At 50.5% G+C, this 26,444-nt stretch overlaps 1 protein-coding gene across 1 annotated transcript in view; it reads left to right on the plus strand.

Moving 5' to 3' along the window:
• STAB1 (stabilin 1) overlaps nt 1-24,990 on the plus strand; it is a gene marked incomplete at its 3' end in the record, with an annotated part of 35,905 nt that extends 10,915 nt beyond the window's left edge. Inside the window, exons 14-53 of the mRNA XM_080625157.1 lie at nt 271-382; nt 612-689; nt 1,050-1,151; nt 1,360-1,467; nt 1,939-2,070; nt 2,263-2,391; nt 3,255-3,311; nt 4,114-4,209; nt 6,246-6,441; nt 6,910-7,005; nt 8,039-8,084; nt 8,773-8,852; nt 10,304-10,429; nt 11,198-11,271; nt 11,621-11,695; nt 12,288-12,407; nt 13,400-13,447; nt 13,574-13,657; nt 14,068-14,214; nt 14,359-14,496; nt 15,115-15,174; nt 15,279-15,455; nt 16,002-16,088; nt 16,572-16,718; nt 16,874-16,939; nt 17,474-17,699; nt 18,314-18,463; nt 19,307-19,411; nt 19,866-19,973; nt 20,158-20,351; nt 21,031-21,175; nt 22,223-22,356; nt 22,633-22,798; nt 23,010-23,116; nt 23,308-23,427; nt 23,782-23,934; nt 24,047-24,166; nt 24,327-24,470; nt 24,661-24,792; nt 24,946-24,990. Coding sequence (XP_080481283.1) covers nt 271-382; nt 612-689; nt 1,050-1,151; nt 1,360-1,467; nt 1,939-2,070; nt 2,263-2,391; nt 3,255-3,311; nt 4,114-4,209; nt 6,246-6,441; nt 6,910-7,005; nt 8,039-8,084; nt 8,773-8,852; nt 10,304-10,429; nt 11,198-11,271; nt 11,621-11,695; nt 12,288-12,407; nt 13,400-13,447; nt 13,574-13,657; nt 14,068-14,214; nt 14,359-14,496; nt 15,115-15,174; nt 15,279-15,455; nt 16,002-16,088; nt 16,572-16,718; nt 16,874-16,939; nt 17,474-17,699; nt 18,314-18,463; nt 19,307-19,411; nt 19,866-19,973; nt 20,158-20,351; nt 21,031-21,175; nt 22,223-22,356; nt 22,633-22,798; nt 23,010-23,116; nt 23,308-23,427; nt 23,782-23,934; nt 24,047-24,166; nt 24,327-24,470; nt 24,661-24,792; nt 24,946-24,990 — 4,630 coding nt within the window. The remainder of the gene's footprint in view (nt 1-270; nt 383-611; nt 690-1,049; nt 1,152-1,359; nt 1,468-1,938; nt 2,071-2,262; nt 2,392-3,254; nt 3,312-4,113; nt 4,210-6,245; nt 6,442-6,909; nt 7,006-8,038; nt 8,085-8,772; nt 8,853-10,303; nt 10,430-11,197; nt 11,272-11,620; nt 11,696-12,287; nt 12,408-13,399; nt 13,448-13,573; nt 13,658-14,067; nt 14,215-14,358; nt 14,497-15,114; nt 15,175-15,278; nt 15,456-16,001; nt 16,089-16,571; nt 16,719-16,873; nt 16,940-17,473; nt 17,700-18,313; nt 18,464-19,306; nt 19,412-19,865; nt 19,974-20,157; nt 20,352-21,030; nt 21,176-22,222; nt 22,357-22,632; nt 22,799-23,009; nt 23,117-23,307; nt 23,428-23,781; nt 23,935-24,046; nt 24,167-24,326; nt 24,471-24,660; nt 24,793-24,945) is intronic.
• Between the last annotated feature and the right edge of the window lie 1,454 nt (nt 24,991-26,444).

Raw genomic sequence — 26,444 nt, forward strand, 5'->3', positions numbered from 1 at the left:
ATATCTAGCAGGCAAAGAATTTAGTAGGCATTAAAATGTGTCAGACCACAGGCAATGGGAAGTGGGTTTATGTTTCATTTATTTGCAGAGAGAGATCTTCCCTCTCACATAGATACAGATGTCATCAGAACATGTAATTCCTTCCATCATTCTCTCTACGTGCTTGACTACTTCATGTGAGAGACATGAAAATTGGGCAGTATAGTCTTATCTCCCCGTTATTTCAAGCAGTGTTCTAATCTTTTCTTTACCTGGCTTTTTTCCCTTCAGATCCCACTTTCTTGAAGGTGTCTTCACTGATGAAAAGCTCAAAAAGTATGACAGACTGGAATTACCTACCCTCAACCCACAGACCAAATGGCAGATAAACACCAGGAGCAGCGTAAGGGCTTCTCTTACAGAACACGCATATACCAATATTGAATTAAACTGTTCAAGAGCTGCTGTATCCAGTGGGGAACCTGGTTGGGACACTGATGCCCTGAAACACGGACATCTTCCAAAAATTGTGCCCAGATCAATCATGTGCAACCTTGAATGAACAATATTTTTGTTTTGTACTTGCTTGGCAATTTCTAATCCTTTTGCTTCTCTCTCTGATACCTTTGCAGGTATTAACAGTCGAGAATGCAAGTATAGTCATCAGTGACATCCCTGCCAGCAACGGTATTATTCATGTCCTGAGTAAGGTACGGTGGTACCTGTGATACTGGGAGATGCTGCAGTTGTAGCAGCAGATTTGTAATGCAGCATCTGTGTCAGGGCCAAGGAGGAACACGTCTGGACACTTAGGAAGAAATAATAATGGCCAAAATATATTTGGTTATCACAGGGTCCTGACGAATGTTTCTTGTGCAGCAGTTTAAAATATTTGTCTCCAGGGCAAGCAGGAGGGTAGCTCCTTTTCTCTTGGCTGACAGAAGAGTTATGGCTATTGTGTAAAATGAGGTTTTTGCTAATTGCCTTTCTTGCAAGCAGGGCAGGAGTCTCGTGTGATTTCCCCCAGAGCCCCTTGCCCAACCTTGCTTATGGACTCACTTTTTCCACAGGTTTTGTTGCCACCTTCAGGAGATATCCCACCGAGTCCTCCAGGTCTGCAGGAGCAGCTCGAGACAGTTGCCTCATTCAGCACATTCAAGGAGTTGCTACAGGTAAGCAGCTGAGGTGAGCACTGTTGTCAGAGTGGCCTCTTGAGCAAATACCCACCTTACCTGTACTGGTGGGCCAAAATTTGGACTGCCTGGGGAGAAAAGCGAGACCACCCATTTCCTACTATTCATGAAGGATCTTGTAGGAAAGCTCTTGGTTTTTAGTGAGTACAAGTGTAATTGCTAATGTTACTGTTTGAACGTTTTTTAGGAATACCAGCTCATTGGAAAAATCGAATCCTCTGAAAAATACACAGTTTTTGTTCCTGGAAATAATTCCATTGAGGAGTACTGCCATGCTGCTAATGTGACACATTTGGTAAGCTCACTGCTTGCTTACAGTTTGAATATGTGTTGCGCTAAGTGCAGGGATTTGTGCACTGTCAGATCATAAACGTGAGTTCAGTGGATTTGAACATCGAGAGGAGAAGCATAACTGATGCTAAAAGCTGGGAGAAATGTGGCAGAGAGGAATAAGGGGGTTTCCTGGGGTGCTGCAATGGGATCTGAAAAGAATATTTGGACTCCAAATGCAAAATTCTGAGTAGATTTGTATGTGGATAGATGGAATAACATGTTCCCCTTTCTGCCTGACTGTGGTATATCTGTGGCAATTTTCAATTTATAGTTTCATCCAGTAACAGAGTCATCAGGTGTGATCAGTCATTTGTGATAGGGAGTTACAAGGCTCTGTTAGCCATTACAGGTGCTTACGATTCAGTGGCATAAGAAGAGTTCCTAATCTAGGAAATAAAGAGTCCTAACATTCAGGGTTTTTTTGTGGATTTAGGATAATGAGACAGTGCAGTACCACATTGTACTGGGAGAGAAGCTCTTGCCCACGGACTTGAGAAGTGGAATTCATAAGAACAGCATGTTAGGGCTCTCCTACTGGCTAATGTTTTATCAAAACAACACCCAGGTAAGGAAGGAAGACTGTTCTGCCTTTTGAGGATCTGGCTTGACCTATCACTTTCTAAGGCTGATGGCTGGATACACCCATTTCTGTTCTTCACACCCTTACAAGTTTACCTAGTGTGACTGACAGCTGCTAAGCAATCTATTCAAAAGGAATTGAAGGTTATTGTCTCAGCTTTTTTCTTCTGCTTTACAGAAGTTTGTCAATAATATTCCTTTGGATGGAAGATTTCTTGAGACAAAGAATGGCGTGCTGATTGGGGTTTCACAGGTCCTCCAGATACAGAAGAATCGTTGCACTGTCAATACCACCACCATACAAAAGGTAATGGTGATTACCAAGGAGCTGACTACCACTTCTCAGGGTTTCTCCACCTGTTGGCTGATGAATAGCAGACAACCTACTTTGTCTCTTCCACATGGATGAGACAATAGCTTGTGGACTGACCCCAGATGAACCTCATAAAATGGGGTTTCAAGGAGACTTGGCACCCTCCCAGCCTCAGACTCTTTACTTTTAATGCAGCAGATCTGCAGCTCTTATGCAGATTATGTTCACTTCACATGCTGGGACTCTCTCACAGCACCAACCGTGGGGCAGGCTGGTGCAGGGACGGCCAGATACTCAGCTGTGGAAGGAGAATCTAACCCAATTCTTGCATGGCATGACCACAGGTTCCCCTAGAAATGCTTTGGTATGCCTGGGAGTCATGGCCAAAGCCCAGCCTGCATCTATCTTGTAGCTCTTGGCCATCTAAAGATTGCAGGGTCAGACTGAGGTATGCCTGGCTTATTACAGGTCAGAAAAAAGTATTTGCAGCCTTGTGTGAAGGAACTCCAGGCCTGCAGAAAGCCCTACTCCAGCTCAGAGACTCAGGAAAGGTGTACATGTGATCTCTTCTGGTTTGTTTTGTGGTGCCATCTCTGGAGTGCAGGAATAAGATGTTGCATACACCACTGGAGTGAAAGAATAAGACCTTGTGTGAAGCCCTTGATAGCAACCAGGACCTGAGGGTCATGCATCATGATTTTAGTCGTTCTGGTATTTTGAGTCGCAAAAATAAATACATCTTTGTCTTTGTCCCAACCAGCAGCCTTGTACAGCACCATTTGTAATTCAAGGTTAGTGTCTTGGTGTGACGTGGGTAGAGGGCACACGTGTGACTTGTCCTGTTCTCTGTGCCCTAGTCAAGATGCAGCAAGTGTGAGAAGGGGATCAAGTGTCCTTCAGGATCAGTTCTTGTGGTGAGTCTTTGATTTATGTGACATCTCACAGACTGCAGATAGTGCTTTGATGTACTTCTGTTGTTCTATGGAGTCATCTTGATACCTGAAAAAATGTGCCTTTGAGTCTTCTGTGGCTCATTTGGTAACAAGGTTTGTAAGAGAAAGCAGAATCCAAGGGAGGCTTACACAGGAAAAAGACAAGCATGAACCATAAGGGTCCTTACAGGGCTGGCACCAGGCTTTGCCTGAATTTTAGGAGCCTTTTAGAGCATGCAGTGTGGGGATTTTCTCCTCTTAATAAGGAAGAAGAGATGCCTTTTTTTTCATCTTTTACTCTTATGACATTACATCAAATAAAGCTATTTTAGGGGTGCCAATAGCAATTTCCCATCCTGGACCATTGATTTGTTCACACAGATGGGCTGGTTGTGCCTGCAGCTTGTATGTGAATGATAAACGTTTCCAGAGAGGAAAACAACATTTAATCTCTGAGCAGACTATGAATTGCCTATCAGCCACATCTGGTTTCTTAGGCTTCATTATGCCAAAAATGTTCTGATTACTTTTTCTCAGTGTTCATAGTGACATGTATACCATGGATTTGACAGGTAACAAAATAGACACTGTGTGGTGACTTCACATCTAGAGATGCTTCATTGGTCTCAGCTCTGGATAGTCCAAATTTCTAGGGCTGTTACTGGAAAAGAAAAAGCATTGTTCCTCTGTTAGGCAAGAACAGTGCCATATGCACCAAAATGTACAATGTTTGCCCAGACTTTGTCGTATCTTCTGTCTGTATCTCTGTTGATTATATCTGCAGGAATTACCAGGGAGCAAGAACCTCGCTCGCTGTGAATTACGCTCTGGGGATGCAGGGATACTTGGCTGCCATTTCACCTGTGCAAAAGTTTCTCTGGTAAGAATAACGTTTGCCTCAGATTCATTTTGACAAAGCAAGATGGGTATTAGAAATAGAGCCATGGAAATACCTTCTTTGAAGGAGGAACATTCCACTGACTGAGTGGAGAAACTTCAAGCCCAGGTTGGACAGAGCCTTGGGTGACATGGTCTAGTGGGAAGTGTCCCGGCCCACGGCAGGGAGTTTGGAACTAAATGATCTTAAGGTCCTTTCCAACCCTAACTATTCTATGATTCTATGAAGTACACATAACCCAGCAACCAGGCACCATTCTGTGACCATCTGCACAGGTCAAGGGCACTCATCATGCCCGATCCTCAAGGCAGAATGGTGTGGTACTCATTTGAGATCAAAGGCTGCAGCTCCAGCTGGGGGTCTGCCCCATCTACCCTGGCCAATGGCTACAATCAGACAGAGATGATGAATGGAAAGTGACCTTTCTTCTGGAGCAGGGAGAGGCAGCAGACCTGCCTGCAGAAGGTGTGCCTAGGTGGAGGAGGTCCTGCAGAAGGTCCTGAGTTGCAGGAGATGGTGAGAAGGCTTCATAACATCAGAGAGGCTAAGAAGGAATTAGATAGCTGTCTCCAAGTGCAGTCTGCACTGGATCCACGGGCAAACAGCAGAAAAATCTGCTGGAGTGTGTTCAGTTCTTGGCCCTCCAACATAGGAAGGACATGGAGCTGTTGGAGCAATTCCAGAGGAGGCTGTGGAGATGATCAGAAGGCTTGTGCACCCCTCCTATGATGATAGGCTGAAAGAGTTGGGGTTGTTCATCCTGGAGAAGAGAGGGCTCTGGAGAGACCTTAGAGCAGCTTCTAGTGCCTAAAGGGGCTCTACAAGAAACCTGCAAAGGGACTTTTTACAAGGATGTGTAGGGACAGGAGAAGGGGGAATGATTTTAACCTGAATTTTAGATAGATAGATTAGGTAGTTTAGGTATTAAGAAGAAATTCTTCCCTGCAAGGCTGGTGAGGCACTGGCACAGGGTGCCCAGAGAAGCTGTGGCTGCCCCATCCCTGGCAGAGTTCAAGGCCAGGTTGGACGAGGCTTGGAGCAACCTGCTGTAGTGGAAGGTGTCCCTGCCTGTGGCAGGGGGTTGGAACTGGATGAGCTTTAAGGTCCTTTCCAACCCAAACCAGTCTGGGATTCTATGAAATGTCTGCATAGCGATGGTTTGTGGTCTGCTGCTTTAGTATTGTTGCTTTGGGTTTTGTCCTGCAGAGGAAGAAGAGTTGAATGTTTGTAGTCTGGTTTCCAAGGGAAATGAGACACGAGTGATGGTATTTTGCTTGTGCATGTGCCTTCCCGAATAGCTGATGACTAATTGGAGCTGAACCAAAGGGAGGAGCAGGTCTCACAGCTATTATGGCCCTTTGTGAAAATGTGTGGCTGGGAGAAAACCCTTGAAGAAGAAATGGTAAAAGAAAGACTTGTGTGAATTTGAGCTCTTGTAGATACTGAAGCATCTCCCTGCAAGTTTTAGTGGGAGTGGGAGATTGAGGAGAAGGAAGAGAGAAGTTGGACATGCAGTACTTACATGTAGAGCTTCAGTCAGAACTTGTACCTCACTGAACACCTCTGCACTCCTTCTTTAGACAATGTTTCTCTTCATATGTACTGTCCAACTTCATCCCGTCATGGTTTTCTCCCTCTGTGGGTAGATGCAGAAAGAAGTGAGAGCACCTGAATCAGGCTGCTAAAACAAATCACCTTCTGGCCTGGCCCCTCTTACTGGTGGGACACACTAGGGACACAGGCAGGAGATAGACTGGATGGGCACAGGACTAGGTGCTTGTGTTAGCAAATGGCTGATGATGCTTGAGGGCAGTGTAGACCTTTACATAAAGCTCTGCACAACAGAGCACCCTATTTTAGGGCATTCACTCTGTCCTACCTGCACACATCTGGTCCTTTCATGCATTGCCAGAAATTATGGCTATCACATAGTTAAAGGAATGATGTAGCTTCCACCATAAAGCTGTACCTTGTTTGTGCTGCACAAGACTGCTCATACCAACTTGTTGGTTCTTCAGAGGTCTGTCTGCTGCCCCGGCTACTACGGACACATGTGCGAGATGTGCCCAGGGAAGCCTGGCCAGTGGTGCTCTAGGAATGGAGAATGCCAGGATGGCATCGAGGGCAGTGGAGAGTGCCGATGCCTGGAGGGCTTCCACGGCACTGCCTGTGAAATGTGTGAAGTGGGCCGATACGGAGCTGACTGCAAATCAGGTGACACTGGTGGCTATTGCAGCTTGTCTCTGTCATTCTGCTGGGGAGGAGAGGGGAGAAAAGTGACCATGTTTCAGCTCTTGGGAGGGGTGGTGGGAGGGAAGAAATGTCCCAAGATCTCTGAGACAGGTCAGCAGCTGGCAAGCCACTGAGAGAGGGACAGTGAGAGAGGTGTTTGTGGACAGCCAGAGGAGTGGCCCCATTTATCATCCTCAAACCAAGGCATGACTGACTGTGCTATGCCAGTCGTCCTGCTGCCACCCACACTACAGAAAGTAGAGGTGGGTGATCTGTTCCTGGGCTTTTTGTCCTGGTAGCGAGGAAACAAGAGTGATACTCCTGTGATATTTTCTGTATGGCAGCTTTATGCATTGGATTAGGAAAAGAGCAGCCAGAGAAATGGCAGCAAGACTCTGCTTGTGGGACCTGTTGGTTTGACAGTGATGAGTATTTATATTAACCCTGCAGAATGTGCCTGTGACAATGGCATATGTAACGATGGACTGCAAGGGGATGGGAGCTGCGAGTGTTTCCCAGGGTGGAAGGGCCCTACCTGCCAAGAAAGTACGTGAGTATAACACTATGGTGTAATACTGCCTTTTTGGCAGAGAAATCTTCATGATCCTTTTCATTTGCCAGAGCAATTCTCTGTTAGCAGAGCAGGGTGAAAACTGTTGCATGTACTCTGCATCCCCCAGAAGCTTATCAGACTGCTAGCTCATTTCTGCAACAAAACTGCATTTGCAGTGTGACTTCCCCATCAGCACGAGTGAAATTCATATGGAGAAAAGCATATCCCCATCTTCCATCTCCACTGAGATTTGTGGCACCTCAAGAATAGTCCTTTGCCCTGGGAGAGAGAGATAGAAGCTCCCAGCTAGATTGGGTTCACCATGACTCTTGTTACTTGCAAGGCTTAATTTGAAGCCTCCAGAGGGCCCCAGTGTGTCTGAGTTGCTGTTTCTCCTCGCAGATCCATTTATTTAGATGAGCTTAGGCCATGGCCTGCAGTTCTTAATAAATCTGTCATTGTGTGTCAAAGTAATATGTTGAAGTTGGTTGTTCCTGGGATTGTGATTACAATTGGGGTGAGGAAGAGGCTGAGCTCCTAAATACAGGTTGTTACAGGTTTGTACACAAAGACTGATTTTGTAGTGAAGGGAAATGTTTTGGGGGCATTTAGAAGTGGAAATTAGTGGAGCTGTCCTATCTAGTGCGAATGTAGAGCATGAAAAAGGTTCATCTTTTTGTTTTTAAAGGGGCAAAGCCAAATGGCTTTGTATGTCTGCATTAACGAGGTTTCAGTCCCTGTTTGATTCCTAGCAGTGTGGAGACCGTGCAGATAAAGTCAAATTGAACTGTTAGAGAACATCGAATTCACTCCATTGCAAAATGTCAAAACATAAATCCCATTAAGTCTTCCTGCTGCCGTGTAGGACGGGAGAGTTAGTATAACTGCATGTATGTCATCATCAGTCAGGGCACCACAAGTGTGGCAGTGAAGCTGTTTGCAGGGTCCTTTACTCTAGGTGGCAGAAATGGTCCCAGCAAGTGCTAAACTGAAAATGCCAAGTGACATTTGTGTTTTCTTTTGCAGGAATCAAGATTGACTTCTGCAATAACACTTGCCATGAAATGGCCAAGTAAGTATAGATAGGAAGCTGAGTCATTCTGAGAAAGGCATGTGTGTTTGTATGTGTTTTACACAGAGGTGATTCTGTGTTTAGGCTTCTCAGAGGGCTGGGAGAAGGTGTCTACTCATTAAAGATGCATAAATGTCAGTTCCATTCTGGGAACTTTGGTGCTAAGTCACATCCAATTTCCCCAAGGATTTTGTCTGTCTGAACATAAATTCTTTTGAAGTTCCTTCTGCATGTGTGGATGGGAGAAGGCAGACTCCAAGGTACTCGAGGTCTGACCCTATTCATGGAGTAAATCAACCAACTATTTACAAGACATTTCTGCCTTGCTTGCCCCCACCAAGTAATTAAATAGGCTAATGGGCTACGATGACTCCCTCTTGCTGCATTCTCCATCCGTTATCTGGTCTCCTATTTTGCGGTACCAAAACCCAGTCATCTCCATTGTACTGTGCAGAAGCACATGGGCATGCTGAAGGTGCACTGTGTGAGGTGTGAAGCATGTGCCTGCCAGCTCCCTGTTCAGTGTAACTTGAGTATTTGGTGAAGAAAAACATAGCAACTTCAGGCATGTTCCTCCTGTGGTTATAGAGGTCTCTAACTTGCATATGCCAGACTTGAATAGTGTTTCCCACCATCTGAGCAAATTAGGAGGTGGTGTCAGTTATTATTTATCTCTTTCTTGTTTCAGCTGCCTCAATAGTTCTGCAGATTCCTCACCTATGTGTTTCTGCACTGCTGGATACACAGGGAACGGGACTCATTGCACAGGTATGTCCAGCAAGTGTGGGCAAGATTCAAGGCTTGCACACATGTATTGAAGCTATGCAAAGACAAGGGTTTTGTTTGTGAAATAAAAAGCATGATGCTGCCAAAGGAAAGATCATTCAAATCCCTTTCCTGTCAGCCATCCACCATGAACTCTGCCATGCTTTGGTTGAGAAGTTTTCCAGGCCAGAGCTTTACACAGGATGCTCTTGATGTTGCTAGAAGCCTGTGAGAGAAGAATAAAAAGGCAGGCAAGTGTATCAGGGCAGTTCTTATTTGTGGAAAGAGATGCACATGAATGGGTCGTATTAGTTCTGATATCACAGCAGTAGTGGCAAAGATATAACAGTTTTGGCCATGAATCTCTGGAATGTTGATGCTTTGAGCCCCTAGAATTTTGTGCTCCAACTATTTGTTGCCCATGCCAAAATCAGACAGCAGTTGTCCTGGGTTCAGCAGCAGCAGTCACTTTTTCTCCTTCTTAGTAACTGGTGCAGTGCTGTGGTTTTGACTTTTGGCCTAGGAATAGTACTGATAAAGCCGATGTTTTCAGTTGCTGGTCAGAATGTTTACTCTGACCAAGGACTTTGTGAGTCTCATGCTCTGCCAGGGAGGAGGGGAAGCCGGGAGGAAGCAGGGACAGGACACCTGACCCAAACTAGCCAAAGAGGTATTCCATACCACAGCACGTCGTGCCGGGGGATGTAACTGGGAGTTACCCGGAAGGGCACTCTCTCTGCTCTGTCGGGCTCATTTTCAGTGGGTGGTATCGTATTCTCTTCCCTTGTTATTTCTCTTATCATTATTATTATTGGTGGTAGCAGTAGTGATTTGTGTTATACCTTAGTTATTAAACTGTTCTTATCTCAACCCTTGGGAGTTACATTCTTTCGATTCTCCTCCCCATCCCTCTGGTGGGGGGGGCGGGGAGTGGAGAGTAGAAACTGCGTGGCTGACTTGCCGACTGGCTTAAACCACGACAGCAGTGGTGCCAAAACTAAGTAGAATTTCAGGTTACTGCTCTGGAGCTATCTACAAACCTGGTTAAAAGCAAAGAGACAAGAAAGAAAGAGTGATAAAATTGTAACAGTCAAAACACTGGTAGATGTCACAGTGCCTTTTCAGTATTGCCCTTGTGTGAAAATGAGGGGTGCAGGGAAAAAAAAACCCTCAGGGTGCAAGAAAATATTTTCTCATCTAACTGTTAGTCCTCAGTGCTGCAGTGGCAAGACTTCTTAGTCTCATTTCAGGGGTACTTAAGCTCAGCATGGCTTTTGACTGGCATCTCTCAGATCCAGATGAGGCCCTATGTCTTTGAAGGACCCACAGTTTCCTTAAGAATCGAAGGGATTTTAATAAGATGATGTGATTTGTGTTAAGATGGATTCTTCTGGCACAGTTCATCTTTCCTAGATGCTCTGAGCTGATTCTGCTGCTCTTGTTTGTGATTACAGAAATAGATCCATGCACTATCAATCATGGTGGCTGCTCCATACACGCTGTGTGTACTAAAGTGTCTCCAGGAGAGAGGACCTGTGTTTGTAAGGAAGGCTATGCTGGAGATGGGACGCTCTGCATGGGTGAGTGCTCAGGGCATGTTTTGATGATAGCAATGAGGCATCATCCATGCAAAAGGGGTGTTTCAGACTAAGAGTGTTAAAGTTTCAAGTTAAAGTGTTGACTAACTCAATTCCCCTTTCACTTTCTTCAAGCAGGGTCTATTTCAAAGCAATTAATTGCTGGCTGATCTTGATTCAACTGTCTTTCTACTTTTTATTGAGGTGTATGCACACATACATGCACATATGTACATACCTACATGTGTACAGCATACTCCCAAGCCATGATTAGCGGTCATCGCTGTCCCAGCGCAGTGCCACAGAAAACTGGACAGACAGCCCATGCTGCCTTGGGCATCTGTCTCGCTGGATGGCCTCAGACCAGTATTTTCATCTCAAACCAAGAGAGCCCTGAGAGTTTTCTTGCCCTGATGCATGTCATGGAGATGTCCAAAGACAGAGGGTGAGGGCAGTCTCCCACAGTGGTGCTGTGAGATGAAGATGGAGTCATGAGAGAGTCCAGTCCTCTCATATCCTTTAAAGCACACCCAGGCAGGTGTGGGATTTTCTGTGGGCAGATATCACAACTCAGAGACCCACGTGTGGCAGGGGTAGAACTTGCAGTTGTGCCCTGTTCCTTTGCTATCTATCACAAGTCACTTTTCCACCTGAGTATTCCTAAGCTAGGAAGATGCTCCCTGTTGCTTTCCCAAAACCTTTTTGGATCACCAATTCCCAGGTGCTTTGGGCAGTCCTCAGCAATAATGTGGCTTTATTGTTTTGCTGCAGAAATTGATCTCTGTCTTGAAAGCAATGGGGGCTGCCACACCAACGCAGAATGCATTAAAACAGGCCCAAGGAAGGTGAGTATGTAAGATGAATGTCAGGGCAGCATTATAATGGAGGTTGTCACAGCTGGGTAGTTCTAGAGGCAGTCCTTTCCACTGCAATGCACTGCCTTGTGCTTATTACCTTCCACATAGAAGAGATACCTGGGATGGGCATGAGAAGATTGCTGTATCCTTGAAAGCTGATGCCTTCTGTTGGCCAGAGGCTGGAGGCAGTCTCAGGTTCTATTTGTTGTTGACATGAACATGGTTATTAATGACTGTAGCAATGGGTGCTATACCACATGCTTTCCATCCAGCCCAGCTGCTGTGTGTTTTCTTTATTGGGTCCAAGTTTCAGACTGAGAATCTGTTCTCCCTCCAGGTTGCCTGCAACTGTCTTCCTGGTTACAGTGGGGATGGCGTGAGCCAGTGCAACCCCATCAACTTGTGTGAGCAGGTACGCCTGCGTTTTGCTGTTGGCAGAGGTGAAGGCCACAGCCTTGAATTGTTACTTTCTTCTAGCAGTTAACAACAAGAACAGGGTTAGCCTGCTTATTTAGAGCTGGCTATCTTGCCTTTTCACATACCAAAGGGATTTCCTAGACTATTTGGTTTCCATTGCCTCTCACAATGACCTGCAATTATGTTGGCCACCTGACACTCCATCTTTTGGGAGAAGCAGTGGGGAAACTCTGACATAGGGTTGGAGGCATGCAGGTTTGTTTCTCTGCATCCATTTGGTGTAGGACACACTCAAAAGCTTAAAATTTATGCTCATGGCATCACTACGATGTCAAAATGTCTCTTTGAATCATGGGTTTTGTCATCACTCTGGATTGTAAGCTAAGGTGCAAAAGTCCATTTCACAGGAGGATTTGGTGCTGAAAATCCCTTGAGGATTTTGGTGAGATTTATTCTAAAGGCACTGAAGAGGTGGGAGGAATGGTTTCCTTTCCACTGGGCTGGATGCAGTTAGCAGCTCCTGCATGCAAGGGGCTGTTCAAACAGTGATGATGCCCCTCATGGTAGCTTTTTGCTTTGCTTGCTAGAACAACGGAGGCTGCAGTCCATTTGGGGTCTGCAAGTACACGGGCCCTGGCACTCGAAACTGCTCCTGCTCTTGGCTCACTATTGGAGATGGCTTCACCTGCCGTGGCAAAATGTATCAGGTGAGAAGCACGCACAGCATCTTGTCTGTTCTGCCCCCCTGCCCTGCAGCAAACTGCTCCCTCCCCTCCAAGTGTAAGCTGCAGGTGAACAGATCTGTAGTGTCATATTCATGTACGTGGTGCAGGAGTGGAGAGTGGTGTTTTGAGGCAAACTGTCCATAAATTATAGGCGTATTTGGTGTGCCAGCTGTGGGAGAGAATCACAGTAAAGCAACTTTGCTCCAAAGGGAGTCATGACATGAACACTGTGCTGCTCTGCCATCACCAATTGGCCATACCTCCAGGGTGCTCTTTTCTTAATGTTATAAGCAAATGGGAATTTATTTATTTTTTTTCCCCAAAGGAACCTACTTCTCCCAGGCTGTGGGATCAGGGCAGGTTCCCTGGGGCCATGCCAGACCTTGGGATCCAGTCTGGAGGGCAGAGTCTCCAGCTCTGTTGCAAATGCAACATCTGCCTTGGGCAAACTGGTGACCTTTTCTGATAGTGACAAATAAAGCTGCCATCCCTATAGCAGAGCCAGGAGAAAAGATATGGACTCAGTTCTGTGCTTCTGCTTTTACTGAAAGCTAGTGTGGTGAGGAGAGGGAATTTGCCCTGCCGAGCCTATGTCTGCCACTCTGGACAGCATCCCGGTGGTAGTGACAACAGAGATGTTGGGAAGCACTGTAAGTGTCCCATGAGCACAGGATCGGTTAAACCCATGAGACAGCTGCTACAGAAGCAGCCAACTTTCATCTCTCTCTCCGTTCCATCCCGCAGCACCTGCAGTATGAATGGTCAGGCAGAGGTCACTGCTTTGTAACATCCATGTCACCCATGCCCACCATGCTGGCAAGAGGGGGGGGAAGATCACTGTGTTCTGTCAGGAGGGCTGGTGTCTCATTGGGGTGGGAGAGTGACCTGGAGTGGAGGGGGCAAGTCACTGTGCTGCCTGGTGAGGAGCAAGTAGAAGAGACTCTGCTGACACCAGCTGTTTCTCTTTGTTTAAGGAGCTTGGAAGGATTGAAGATGCATCCGTGTTCTTTAAGATGATCCTGGTTGGTGATAAACAGCTTTGTTTTTGTCTCTGTGTATTAAATCACACTTAGGGATTTCTGCAAAGGGTCTTGCTAACTGGAACTGTATTTTCTGTTTACCTTCCTGCAAATGCTGTTCTACTACAGGCAGAAAACATCAAAGAGCTCAGTGGGGCAGGGCCTTTCACAGTCTTTGTCCCACGGACAGATTTCATAGGAAACAGCACTACAGTAAGTATCCTCTCATCCCAAGCACTGCAAACCAGTTTTTTAACCAACAGCTTTTTGACATCACAAGTCCCATTGTGCAGCTTCACATTACTAATCCCAACTTTTTTCTCATGGGCCTCCCATACACCCAATAAAGGAACAATTCCCAGTTCCCAGGCATCACTTCCTCAAGCCAGTGTAGTCATTTGACCTCCATCAAGGGACCTGAATGCTGTTTTTGTCAAGCTGGTTGAAATATTCCAAAGCTTTTGTATGATTTTGTGCATTCACCATTTTTTAGGGGGACTGGCTTTCCTGCAGGGATGGGTCACAGGGAGCTTGGGCAATTCAGTCTTCCTCACTGGGTCTGGGGTATCCCCTGAAAGGCAGAATGTCTCTAGTGTGATCTCACTCTTGTTTTCTCTCTATAGTTTGAGGAGTGGAGGACCAGAGGTCTCCTTCGGGACCTGCTTCGCTACCACATAGTGGGTTGCCGGAAATTGCTGTCCGGTGACCTGGAAGCACTGGAGTCTCTTACAGCTTTATCTGGCCACAAAATGAAGATCACAGTGAAAGAGGTAATTCCCTTTCCTGGCCCATTTGCCAGGATATCACTTTTGCTGTCATTTGAAGGCCACTGTGGTTGTGGGCCTATGGCCCACGGACAGCTCACAGGGCAGTGTCATGGGTGTGGATACCTCATCACATCCCTTCTTTCTCAGAATAGCATCTATCTCAATGAGGAAGCCAAAGTAGTTGTGAGTGACATCGTTGGCATGAACGGGGTCCTTCATTTCATCAACAAGATCCTCATTCCAAGTGACCTGGTGGACCGTAACATTTCCTCAAAGACCTCGCGGGTAAGGCTGAAGCAGTGACTGTGTTACAGCTGCTGTGGTGAGGAGAGGGCTAGGGTCTTTGTCCCAACAGCTCTGATAGTCCCTGCTAAGTCCTCAGCCCAAGGCCACATGGGGTGCTCTTCCTCCTTGTTCCTAGCTCTGTAGGGTTTGTCTGAGGTCACGGATTTGGCTTGTGAAGGTGACAGCATTTGTGGCATAGCTATATTTGAGACAGAAGAAGCCCTAACCATCACTAGAGAGTAACAATACTGGGTGTAGGCAGGCAGATTGTGGCCTGTGCCACTAATTTTCCAGCACAGAGCAGATTGCAGTGTGAGATTGCCAATGTCTCCACTACTCCTCCAACAAGCACTAGGAGCTTATAGATCCTGTGTTTTACAGAAGATAACACTTTCTGTACAACACAACTGAAATTCATCCCAGCTCCTGCCATAGCAGTGTCTACCTGGGTTGCTGTGAGAGCACTCACCAGGCCAAAACCACCAACATAATGATGACAGAGATAAACTTGTACTTAGCTACTGTGGTTGTTAACCATCTGGTTTCTCCCCTGCATTGCTGCTCATGTCCTGGAGAGGAGCATCTTAGTGACAGTTGTTTGCTTTCTTCCCTCTGCAGCAAAACATCACGGAAGTGGCAGAGGCCTTTGGGTACACCATTTACAGCAAGCTGCTGCAGGTGAGCAACCTGACTCCTGCTGCTCTGGGGGAAGTGGTATGTACATGGGCATATTCAGTCTGGGCTTGGGGCGTTTTCTTTGTATCCCCTCTTATCTTGGACAGGATGCGGAGCTACTGCCACTGATTAGTGACCCCCTGCACAGACCCTTCACCATGCTGTGGCCCACAGATGCTGCATTTAATGCCCTCTCGGAGAAAAGGCAGAAGTGGCTGTACCGCAGGGAGCATCGGGACGTGTTGGCATCCTACCTCAAAGCACACATGATCAGGGATGCAAAGGTAAATGGAACAGCAAACAGGCTTGTACCTCCCCAGGCCACATGTGGCTCTGGTTATGCCAGAGCAACCTTACCTAATATTTTCGTGCTCTAGAACATGCAGTATATATATATATATATATATATATATATATATATATGCAGTCTTGAGAAGATCCAAAGCTGGCTGAGCATTTGAGGCAGCTGTTGCTTCATCATGAACCTCTGGTACAGCTTGGCTTAGCTGAACCCTTCTGTCTTCAGCTTCTTGGGGAGGCAACATCACCACCAGACTGTCAGCCCAAGGCTCACAGACAGACTGTTGTCTACAGGGGTGATGAACAAGGGAAGAGTTCTGCTGTGCAAAACCAGGGCTTGATTATGCACTCTGGTCTCTCACTATTCTAAAATCTTGGACTACCCCAGCATAGTTAGACTGTTCCACCCACACTGGCTTCGTGTGCTGCCACATTACCCCCACTCTCAGTGTGGCTGCTGACCCCCGTCCTCACTAGGGAACTGCCAGTTTTTGCATCTCTCCCTTCACATTCTTGTTTTTCTCTCTTAGATTGTTGCTGGTAACGTGCCCCAGATTGAATCCATACGGACCATGCATGGCTCCACCATCTCGTTCAGCTGCAGCAAAACCCATGTGGTAAGTGATGGCGATGCTGGGCTCAGCTTTCCACTGAGCAGGTGTCCCAGGGCATATCCACAGGGCAACTGATGCTCCGATTTGGTCACTTCCAGAAAGTGAACACAGAGTTGGGTGCTTGCAGGCTGAGACACCCCATTTCCCTGGCTACAGCTGAGTCTGTAAAGAAGCTCGAGACTGTGTGGCCAGCTGTTAGGGAAGTGTGGAACCAGCACATGCACTTCATGGTGACCAGGTTGCAAAGCCAACCGTATGGTGCTGTAACCTCTACAGAGCATGTGTTTCCTGGAGAAAGACCATTGTTTAGGAGAGATGGCCATCAAAAGTGGCAGTCAGGAAGGGTGGTCAAGGACATGAGCACAAAGATTTTGCAGAGTTCTTGGGGTGATTGAGACGTCATGGCAGCCTAAAGGACAACTTTTGGGTACTACAGCCAGGATGTAGGATGTGCCAGGGTCACAAGTTGCTTTCTTCCTCTGGCAGGGAGAGCTTCTGGTGGGAAATGGTGATGCCACTATCATCCAGAGGCACATGGAATTCAATGCAGGCATTGCCTATGGCATCAATAGGCTGCTGGAACCACCAGATCTGGGATCTCGGTGTGATGAGTTCATCTCTGTTGAGCTGCAGGTAAGCACTTGCGATGAGGCCAGTGAGGATCTGTGCCTGGGAAGAGGGATGCTGGGGAGGAGGGGTTGCTGCTCTTCCTTGGCAGAGCTCCAAGCAGCCAAGAGATGCAGGAGCACATACCAAGTTGTTGTGAGGTTTCTATCTTCCCTCCACAGGGATCTATGGAGAGCTGTGGACTCTGTGGCTTCGAGCCACCCTGCCCTGCTGGCTCCATTCAACGGGTAATGCTCACAGCTTTGTCACCAAGGAGGCCTCTCACAGGGCTGATGACATTACCCACACACCCCTTGTGTTTTAGGAGCTAAATGAAGGCACACCTTGTTCCTAGTCACACAGTCTTGTAGGGCAGCAGCTAGGCTAAGTAACATGGGGTCAGGAGCTCCAATGGTCTTTGCTTGGTTAATCCCTATATGGGTGACTGTGGTACAGCAGTCCCCGCAATAGCACTGGGGCTTCTCTGAGTGCTTTATAGCAAAAGAGCTTGACCTAGCCTCTGGAGATGGACCAGGGATGAGATGGTGAGCAGCCTTGGGGGGTAGTAGTTGTACCCCACTCTCACTGCATCACTTGATGTCCCTCTCTGCTGGGTTTCTGGCATGTCCCTGATGTACACTGTGGCTCCTTTGTCACCAGCCCCATCGCATGTTAAGAAGACTCTGTTACTTATCATAAAACTGAATGAGTGGCACAGGAAAAGACAAGGTGAGATGTCAATGACCAGTGTGGCAAACTGTGTTTTGCCTGTTTCCTCGCAGGGGGAAACCAGGCGCTGCTTCTATTACGGCAACCAGCTGTTGAGAAACACCTTTCTGTTTCACCACAACTCCCTGTTGCGGCCGTCCTGGCCACCCTCCCCGTGGGACCCCCTCAGAAGACACTTCTCTTCCAGGGGGCCTCTGAAACAAGGCTGCAAGAGGAGCTGTGTTTCTACCCAGTGGGTCCCTCAGTGCTGTGCAAACCACTATGGCCGTGAATGTCGGGGTAAGGAGCCACACGACCCTTTGCCACCCCAGCCCTTTCTCTTGTGGGAAGGCGGTTAATGGTTCAGCACGTCTGGCGTCCATGAATGTGTTTCCCTGGAGAAGGCTGGGCAAAACCCCAGGCATGGAGCCCTAGTTTGCAGAGAGCACAGGAAACAGTTCCCTCAGAGAGTGCCGTGGTGAGCCTATGGCACAGGGCTGCTGGGGGTGGCTGTCAGACATGTCACTCACCCCTGGATGTTGCAGATGCTCAACCATTCCCTGATATCTGCCCTCTGTGCTTTGTGCATGGGCAGCTTTCACTCCTTGGATAAGTGTGCTGCCAGGTTATCATGGAGTGGGCCAGCACAGACTCAGCTAATTGCAGCAGAGGGTCTTCCCAGGCTGGAAGTTATGCCAAATTTGTCCCTCTTGCCCCTATCCCTGAGGTTGTTGTCATGGGATGCCCCCAGCACTCACTCCCCAGACTGCTGAGCAGGCTCTGTGGTCAAGCATTCCATAAGCAGTGGCTCACGTGGCAGCTGGTGTGCAGGCTCTGCATAGGGGCAGTGAATGGCTCCCCTCCAGCACAGGGCCACTTTGTCACACAGCCTCACTAAAGTGCCCCATTCACAGCGTGCCCGGGAGGGCTGGAGGCGCCGTGCAGTAACCGTGGTACCTGCCATGACAAAATCGGTGGCTCAGGGCGATGCAACTGCAGCCAGGCCTTCATCGGGACCAGCTGTGAGCTGTGTGCTCCAGGCAGATATGGGCCAGACTGCCGAGGTAAGGGCGAGCTGTGGGCTGGCAGCAGTGTAGAAGGTTTGCACAGAGGTGGTTGTGCGACATGGTGCTACTTGGAGAGGACTCAGCTGTTGGGCCGACCTCTTACAGCATGGAAATCAGTGCTGCTACATGCACATTGGTCCTCACAGCACTCGGGTCAGACCTGTAGGGCTGGGTATATCCTCCCTGGGCTCTTTCTTGGCTGGACAGCCATTAGTCCATCTGTAGTCTAAGGCAGCTGGATAGCATGTGCCAGGAGCTGTGGCCAGTGCAGCCATGCTGCCAATGGACTCACCTCCATGCCGTGGCCATTTGGTGGGGCCTCTTGTTTGTCAAAGCACAGCTGAGAGCCCTGATCTGGCAGAAAGTGTTAAGATGTATTTTGAGCTGGGGGACAAAGCCTGAAGTTGTGATGAACCCTGTACAGAAAGAGCATCTCCTGGGACATGCTCAGCAGGGACCCGGAAGCCAGGGGGAGGCACAGGGAAGGAAAATGGAGTCCCCCATCCTCCCACCCCAAGCCAAGCCTTACCATGTCTCCAGGAATGTTTTTGATGGCTGTATGTTTGCAGGGACTGAGAGTGAAAAATTCACTGAGCGTGCATCTCTAGAAATGCCCAGGGGAGGGGGACAGTGGGGATTTGTGGGTGCAGAGAGGGTTCTCCTCCTCCCTGAAGGGTGCATGTTGCGGGGGTAGGGGACCAGGGCTGGCAGCAACAGGAAGGGATGTGGTGTCCTGCAGGCACTGCCCACACAAGCCACATCTCTGCCATGTGGCTGGGCCATGGTCTCTGCATGGCCTTTCACTGCCACCAAGGGACAGTGTTTTTATCCATTCCTCAGAGTGTAACTGTACTGAGAACGGCGTGTGCAATGGAGGACTGCATGGCGATGGCTTCTGCTTCTGTGCCGAGGGCTGGACTGGAGACCGCTGTGAAATCAGGCTAGGTGAGGGCTGCCAACCCCCACCACCCACTGTTCCCTGGGACCCGGTGCCATATGCCTGCTTTCCCAGTTAGCTGGATTGTTCAAGCAGCTGGTCAGAAGTATCTCCAAAAAGGAGCTCTCGGTTACAGGGCTCGTCCTGAGATCTGGCCCATGCTGTTAGATTTCACAAGGGTTGGGGTGGTGAGGAGGAGGAAAGCTCCACTTGATCATGAACAAGCCCCTGAGCTAAAGGTGCTCTAAGAAGAGCTCGAGGGTGAGATGAAAGCCTGAGATACTTCACCAAGTATCTGGTGAAGGAACAGTCCTCTGCATTTGGGCAAGGCATCTGCAGAAAAGCACTGGGGTAAAGAGGGGCGAACATGGGGCAGGTGGCCTGGGGCAGAGGCTGGTGATGGCAGCCATGCCTATGTGCAAGCCCTCAGATCATTCTGACCTGTGTGTGTTCTGTTTTCAGTCCTGACGCCCTCCTGCTCTCCGCCGTGCCACCCCCAGGCTGTCTGCCATGACAGCAATCTCTGTGAATGTAACCTGCACTACGAGGGCGATGGGAGGATGTGTTCAGGTAGGGGTGAGCCACGAGGGGCTGGGGTAGAGGGGTGGTGAGCAGAGGGGAAAGCAGACAACACTGCCAGGCAGGAGGTGACTGTCTCCTGTTGGCAAAGCTGATGTGACAACTGGCAGGACAGACAGGCCATCGGGATGCTTGGCAAGGTGTTTTAGTTAAGCTAATTCTTCTATCCCTGCAGTGATTGACATGTGCAGCCAGGACAACGGGGGGTGTGCCAGGCACGCACAGTGCACGCAGGTTGGTGTGAATGTCTCCTGTGCCTGTGCTCCTGGGTATGAAGGTGACGGCTTCGTCTGCGACCCCATAGATCGGTGTGCAGATGGCAGGAATGGGGACTGCAGCCAACACGCCAACTGCATCAGCACTGGCCCGGTGAGTACAGCCCATCGGTCCCTTCATAGGGGGAGCTGCACACCTGGCAGAACAGCCCCTGAGGCTGCTGTGGGAAGCTTCAGGATCCCAGAGGACAGCAATGTGACAGCACCCCTTGTTACTGTGGTCCCCAGGCCTCTCCGGTCCCCTCAGCTGTTGTGCTCATCCTGCAGGTCCCTACTGCCAGGCAAGGGCCATGCCTTGTTCTGTTCCCTGGCTGTGGTGATGGACTGGTGATGTTATGCTGAGGCTATTTTCCCCCATTCTTCTGTCTGAGGGGAATAAGCTGTGTCAGTTGTAGCATTTTTGGGACTGTTCTAGGGCTCAAGGGTGGTCCTCCAAGGGTGATCCTGGCCATTTTTGCAGAGGAACCACAGCTGCTCGCTGCAGGCCAGAAGGTGGGACTGGGCGCATGATGTGCAAGAATCATGAGCCACATACCTTGAAGCTGTCTTCAAACAGCATGTGACAGGGATTCAGTGTGACGTTTTTGGTTTGTGTGCAGTTGGATGTGGAGGTAGAACAGAGGCCCTGTGGCCTTTCATAGCTCTGTCATAGTCCCAGCAGGTTGTAGAGGCATTCTGAAGGCTCATCCCCATCTTCACAGGGATACAAGGATCCCCAGCTGCCATCTGCGTGATTGCACTCACACAAATGCCCTCCTTCCTTTGTGCTGCAGAACGAGAGGCGCTGTGAGTGCAAGCAAGGCTATGTTGGTGACGGGATCCAGTGCCTGGAGGAGGCCGTGCCCCCCACGGACCGATGTCTTGAAGACAATGGGCAGTGTCATCGGGAGGCCATTTGCACTGACCTGCACTTCCATGGTGAGTGTGCTCAACCCTGCAGTGCCAGGGGTGGTGTTCCATGGACAGATCACACTCCCTCATCCTTCACTTCCCAGCTGGGGCACCCCTCAGGGGAGGGTTGATGGGGATGGATAGCCAAGGGGCCAGGGACTTATATCTGTAGCTTGGTGTCATGGTTTAAGCTCAGCCAGTAACTCAGAACAACACAGCCGCTCGCTCACTCTCCCGCTTTCTTCCTCCCCTCACTCCTGGAGGGATGGGAAGGAGAATCGAAAGAATGTAACTCCCACGGGTTGAAATAAGATCAGTCCAGTAACTAAGGTAGAACACAAACCAAAGCTGCTACAACCAATAATAATAATGATAAGGGAAATAACAAGGGAAGAGAATACAACCGCTCACCACCCACCAACCGATACCCAGCCCGACCCTGGCAGTGATCTAGCCCTTCTGGGTAACTGCCCCCAGTTTCTATACTGGGCATGTCGTGCTGTGGTACGGAATACCTCTTTGGCTAGTTTGTGTCAGGTGTCCTGTCTCTGCTTCCTCTCGGCTTCCCGTGCCCCTTCTCACTGTCAGAGCATGAGACTGAAAATCCTTGATCAGAGTAAGCATTACTTAGCAACAACTAAAAACATTGGTGTGTTATCAGCACTGTACTCCAACTGAAGCTGAAAACTCAGCACTGCACCAGCTACTAAGGAGGAGAAAAATAACTGTTACAGCTGAACCCAGGACACTTGGTCTGGTTTTCACATTCCCCTTTTCCACTAAATGTCATACGGGAAGGACAAGCCATCCTTGTCTGCTTCCCTGATGTGTGAGGTAGCCTCTGGTGGGATTACACTGCCAGTAAGCACTGACTCCCTTGTGGAAGGCTCAGAGGAAGCCGTGCTACATCTCACCTCGCCCTCACTTGAGCATTATCCACATCCCACCCTCCCGTGCAGCATGGAGCACCCTCCGTTGGCAGTGCCGCCCATGCTCGCACAGGGGAGCCAGATGACTGTCCCAGGGAGCTGCTCACTCTCTGTGCTGTACTGATGCTCCCTTGGTATTTTGCAGATAAGACCATGGGTGTATTTCATCTGCAGTCACCCCGGAAAAAGTACGACTTCACGTACGAGCAGGCTCGGGAGGCCTGTGCCGCGGAAGGTGCTTCCCTGGCCACTTTCCAGCAGCTCTCAGCAGCCCAGCAGGTCAGGACAGGGGCTGGCTCCATTGCCTTGTGGATGTGCGAGTGGGTGGGTGACCCTTCATCCTCCCAGACAAGCTGTTTGCTCTGTCTACATCCATGAAGCCAGGAGGGCTGGTGGCTCTTCCCAGTCACACTGGGATGAGAGCTCTGGGAGTGCCCAGCCCTTCAGGTGTTGGGGGGATGCTGGATAAGGCTGCACGATGGGAGTGTGCACCGGGGCAGAAAACCTGGGCTGGAGATGCTATTTTTAATTGAATGATTCATTTTCCTCTGCTAGATGGGATTCCATCTGTGCTTGGTGGGCTGGCTGGACAATGGCACAGCCGGGTACCCCACGGCCTACCCCAACCCTAGCTGTGGGGCTAACCGAGTGGGCATCGTGGACTATGGCTCCCGAAGCAATCTGAGTGAGACCTGGGATGCATTCTGCTACCGGGAGAAGGGTGAGCGGCACGAGCACGTTTCCTGGGGATGGTCCTGTGGGGCACAAAAGGACTGTTGGGTCAGCAGACGCAGATCTGCCCTCGGGCAGAGGGGCACATCTCCCTCTCCCCATGCCTGTGGTAGGAGGGAACATGCTGAGGGGTATCCAGAAGTCAAAGGAAAGGCCCTTGGCATTGGTGAGTTGAGTCGTATCCTGGTGTTCCTTTGCAGATCTGACTTGCACCTGCCGGGATGGGTTTGTGGGTGATGGGTACTGGTGCAGCGGGAAACTCCCTGATGTGCTCGCGGACAACGCTCGCTTCTCCACCTTCTATTCTGTGAGTGATGCTCCCCTGGTGTCCCAGAATGCCAGCAGCCGGGAACAAGGCAGAGGGAGGGATTGGCTGTAGTAGGGAGAAGTGGTGGTGTAGTCGGGGGGGGGGGGAATACAAACACAGAGGTGTTTGCTTTTCAGGGCTGGAGAGGGTGACAGCAGCGTGCTGATGGGAAGATGTCCTGTCTTTTCCAGATGTTGCTTGATTTTGCCAATGGCACAGAAGAAGGACTGGATTTTTTCATCTATTTGTCTGATGACTCCACTCCCAAAACTCTCTTTGTCCCCCTGAATTCTGGCTTTGCAGACAATGAAGTAAGCAAGCAGGGACGAGCAGATGCTCAAGAGGGCACGGAGAGCAGGAGTCCTCCAGGGCTGGCAAAATGATGATGTGAAGTCTGGGGAAAGAGGAATTTAACCCAGAGGGAAGCACTGGAGGTCTCCAGTCCAACCCCTCGCTCAGCAGAGGTGTTAGCTCAGAGCCTTCACCAGTTGAGCTTTGGCTGTTTCAAAGAATGGCAATTCCCCCTTTGCTGCAGAGTAGTTTTGTGCCGTGTTGCCCATGAATTGAATTGTCTTGTGGCCGTGGAGAGTGTTGGGGCTCAGGCCAGGTGGGGGCTGCACGCAGGGGAGCCAGCTCAGCCCTGCTCCTCCCTGTTGCTTTTTCAGACACTGACAGGAGAGGAGCTAAAGCTCCATGTGTCCTCCAGCAATGTCGTCCTCTTCAGCTTCAACCTCACAACAGGCACCATCATCCCATCGCAGTCAGGATACGACCTCCAAGTATCAGACCTCCCAGTGGGCAACGGTACAGAGCACTCAGTAGGTTTAACCTCCACAGAGGTCAAAGAAAACCCCACAGGTTTTCACCACGTCTCTTTTGAGGCAATGGGGAAGCTTTCTGGTTGGGTGACACATCTGTGCTGTACTGCAGGATGCCAAGGGAATCAATGACACAATGATTGTGGAGTGGGACATCATAGCATTCAACGGCATCATTCATGCAATTGCAGAACCTCTGAGGATCCCCCCGCCTGCCGTCCAGCTTGGTCAGGTCAGTGCCCGAGGGCACCAGCGGGAGAGGGGACGAGGGAGGTGATAGAGTCTTGCCCAAGGACTGTTCTGGCCCGCGGTCACGCTGGGAGCACAGCAGGGAGGCTGGGGCGGGGGGATCTGCCAGGGCTGATGGTGACCGGTGATGGCTTTGGCCGCAGGTGAATGGCGCGGCTCAGGCATCGGGCTCCGTGGCCACGGGCACGTTGTCGGCGCTGAGCTTTGCGCTGGCGCTGGCGGCCGGAGCGGGCATCGCCTATTACTGCGTGAGGCGGCGGCGGGAGCAGCAGTTCGGGTATTTCCAGGTAGGAGCGGGCCGGGGCACAGCGAGGGAGGGTCTGAGGGAGCGGGGGGCAATGAAGGGGGCAGGAACTCCGCCCGCGCGACAGAGGGCGGCCGGGGACCGGGCCCCCGCTGAGGGGCGGGTGTGAGGGGCGCGGCACTGCCCGAGGCCCGCCCCCCGCAGCTCCGCCCATCCCGTGCCGCCCCCTGCAGGCGGACCTGCGCGCGGACGAGGAGGACGAGGAGGCGGGGCCGCGCGCCGCCAGGCCCCGCCCACAGCGGCCGCTCGTGGCCATCCCCAACCCGCTGTACGGCGGGCACGCGCCCGACTACGAACCCCTGCAGGTGAGCGGGGCCCTGGCCCCCACCGCGTCCCACCCCGGCCCTTGTCCCGCTCTGACCGCATCCCCTGTCCCCCCCGGCCCCTTGTCCTACCCGCACCCCGACCGCGCCCCGCCGCCCGCCCCTGTCCCCGCCCTCACGCCGGTCTCTCCACAGGACTCGCTCCTGTCCGACGCTGACGCCGGCGGCCGCCCGCAGTGACCCGCCCTTCGCCCCAATAAAGAGCTCAGCGCCCCCGCCTGTGCCCCGCCTGCTCTTCGCCGACCTCTCCGCCCGTACCGGCCGCCGTCAGCCCCCTCACCCGGCCGCTCCCGCCCCCAGCCCCGCTGGTCCCTCCCACCCTTCCTTCTACGAGGTGCTGCCCACCCCAGGGCTGTCCAACCAACCCCCGGGGCGCGGGGGCACCCGCTCCAGCAGCCTGTGGTGACAGCCCCTGGGCGCACCCCGCTGTAATCAGGAGTCACCTCAGTTAACCCCAGGCACCCCCTTTGCTCCATCCAGGCGGTTCCTGCCTGTGCTAAGGCCACACGGGGCACAAATGGCCCCTTGACTTGGGCAGGTCTGTCAGACACCCACCCAGCTGCAGCCCAGGCACAGTAACAGAAGGGAGCAGCGCCTCTGCAGTAAGTACATTGGTTAGTCAGTTAGTTACACATGCAATAGACTTTTATTGAGCCTTCACACCACAAAGACATCAAATGCCACATGCACACAGCAGACCCATTGGATTAGTGCAGCTGTGTTAACAGCAGTCGTTCAGGTCACGGAGTCAAGAGTCAAGGCTGGCATGTAACATAAAAACAAGGCAGTGAGATGCAGGTGACGGACTGAGGGGCCAGCCTGGCACACCGCCGCCGGGGAGAAGGGGGTGGGTGGGTGTGTATCTCACTGAGGGTTGTTAACGCTTTCACATTGTACTTCAGTGCCTTTCCCTGAGGAGTGTCATGGCAGAGGGTCCTCTCCCTCAGCTGTCCCACACTGACAACACACAGCCATTGCCACAGCCCGGTGCTCACAAACACCCCCTGCCTGCTGCCCTGCTACCTCCCGCCCAACCCAACAGCCCTTAACCCACCACCCAGACCTACCATGCATCCCAAAGACCCATCATGTACACCCTGCAGTCACTCACCAGTGTCCCTCCTCACTGCCAGCCCCAGCACAAGTGTATCTGCTCTCTGTTCCCTCTCCTGCCTCTCACCTCACCACTGGCTGGGCTGTCACCCTTGTTGCCACTGGCAGCTGGTGCAGCAGTGAGGGAGGAGGTGATGGACCAGGACAAACAACATTCAGAGCCTGCACTAAAAGCTCTGCCTTCAAACATCCCCTGACTGCCCCTGCATGTCTCCAGTGCCAGCAGCTGCATTACATCTCTCCTGCTTGCTTTGGGGACCACACACTGCCCCACCTCACCTCTCCCTCCAGGGCCTCTTACCCCTCATCCCATTGCCATAGTCTTCCACACATCCAGCTTTCCAATGGCATGACTGCTGCCACCATCAGCATGGCACAAACTCTCAACAACCCCAAGGCCTCTCTCTGCCCTTTGCTCCTCCCCAGGGCCCTCCCTGTCCCCCAGAGCAGGCTGAAGCCTGGGCAAAGCCAGCGTAGCCCTGAACCAGGTGAAGAACTTGTTTTCTGCTCCTCGCATCCAA

The sequence above is a fragment of the Psittacula echo genome (genome assembly GCF_963264785.1).
Source record: "Psittacula echo genome assembly, chromosome: 9".
Classification (NCBI taxonomy): Eukaryota; Metazoa; Chordata; class Aves; order Psittaciformes; family Psittacidae; genus Psittacula; species Psittacula echo.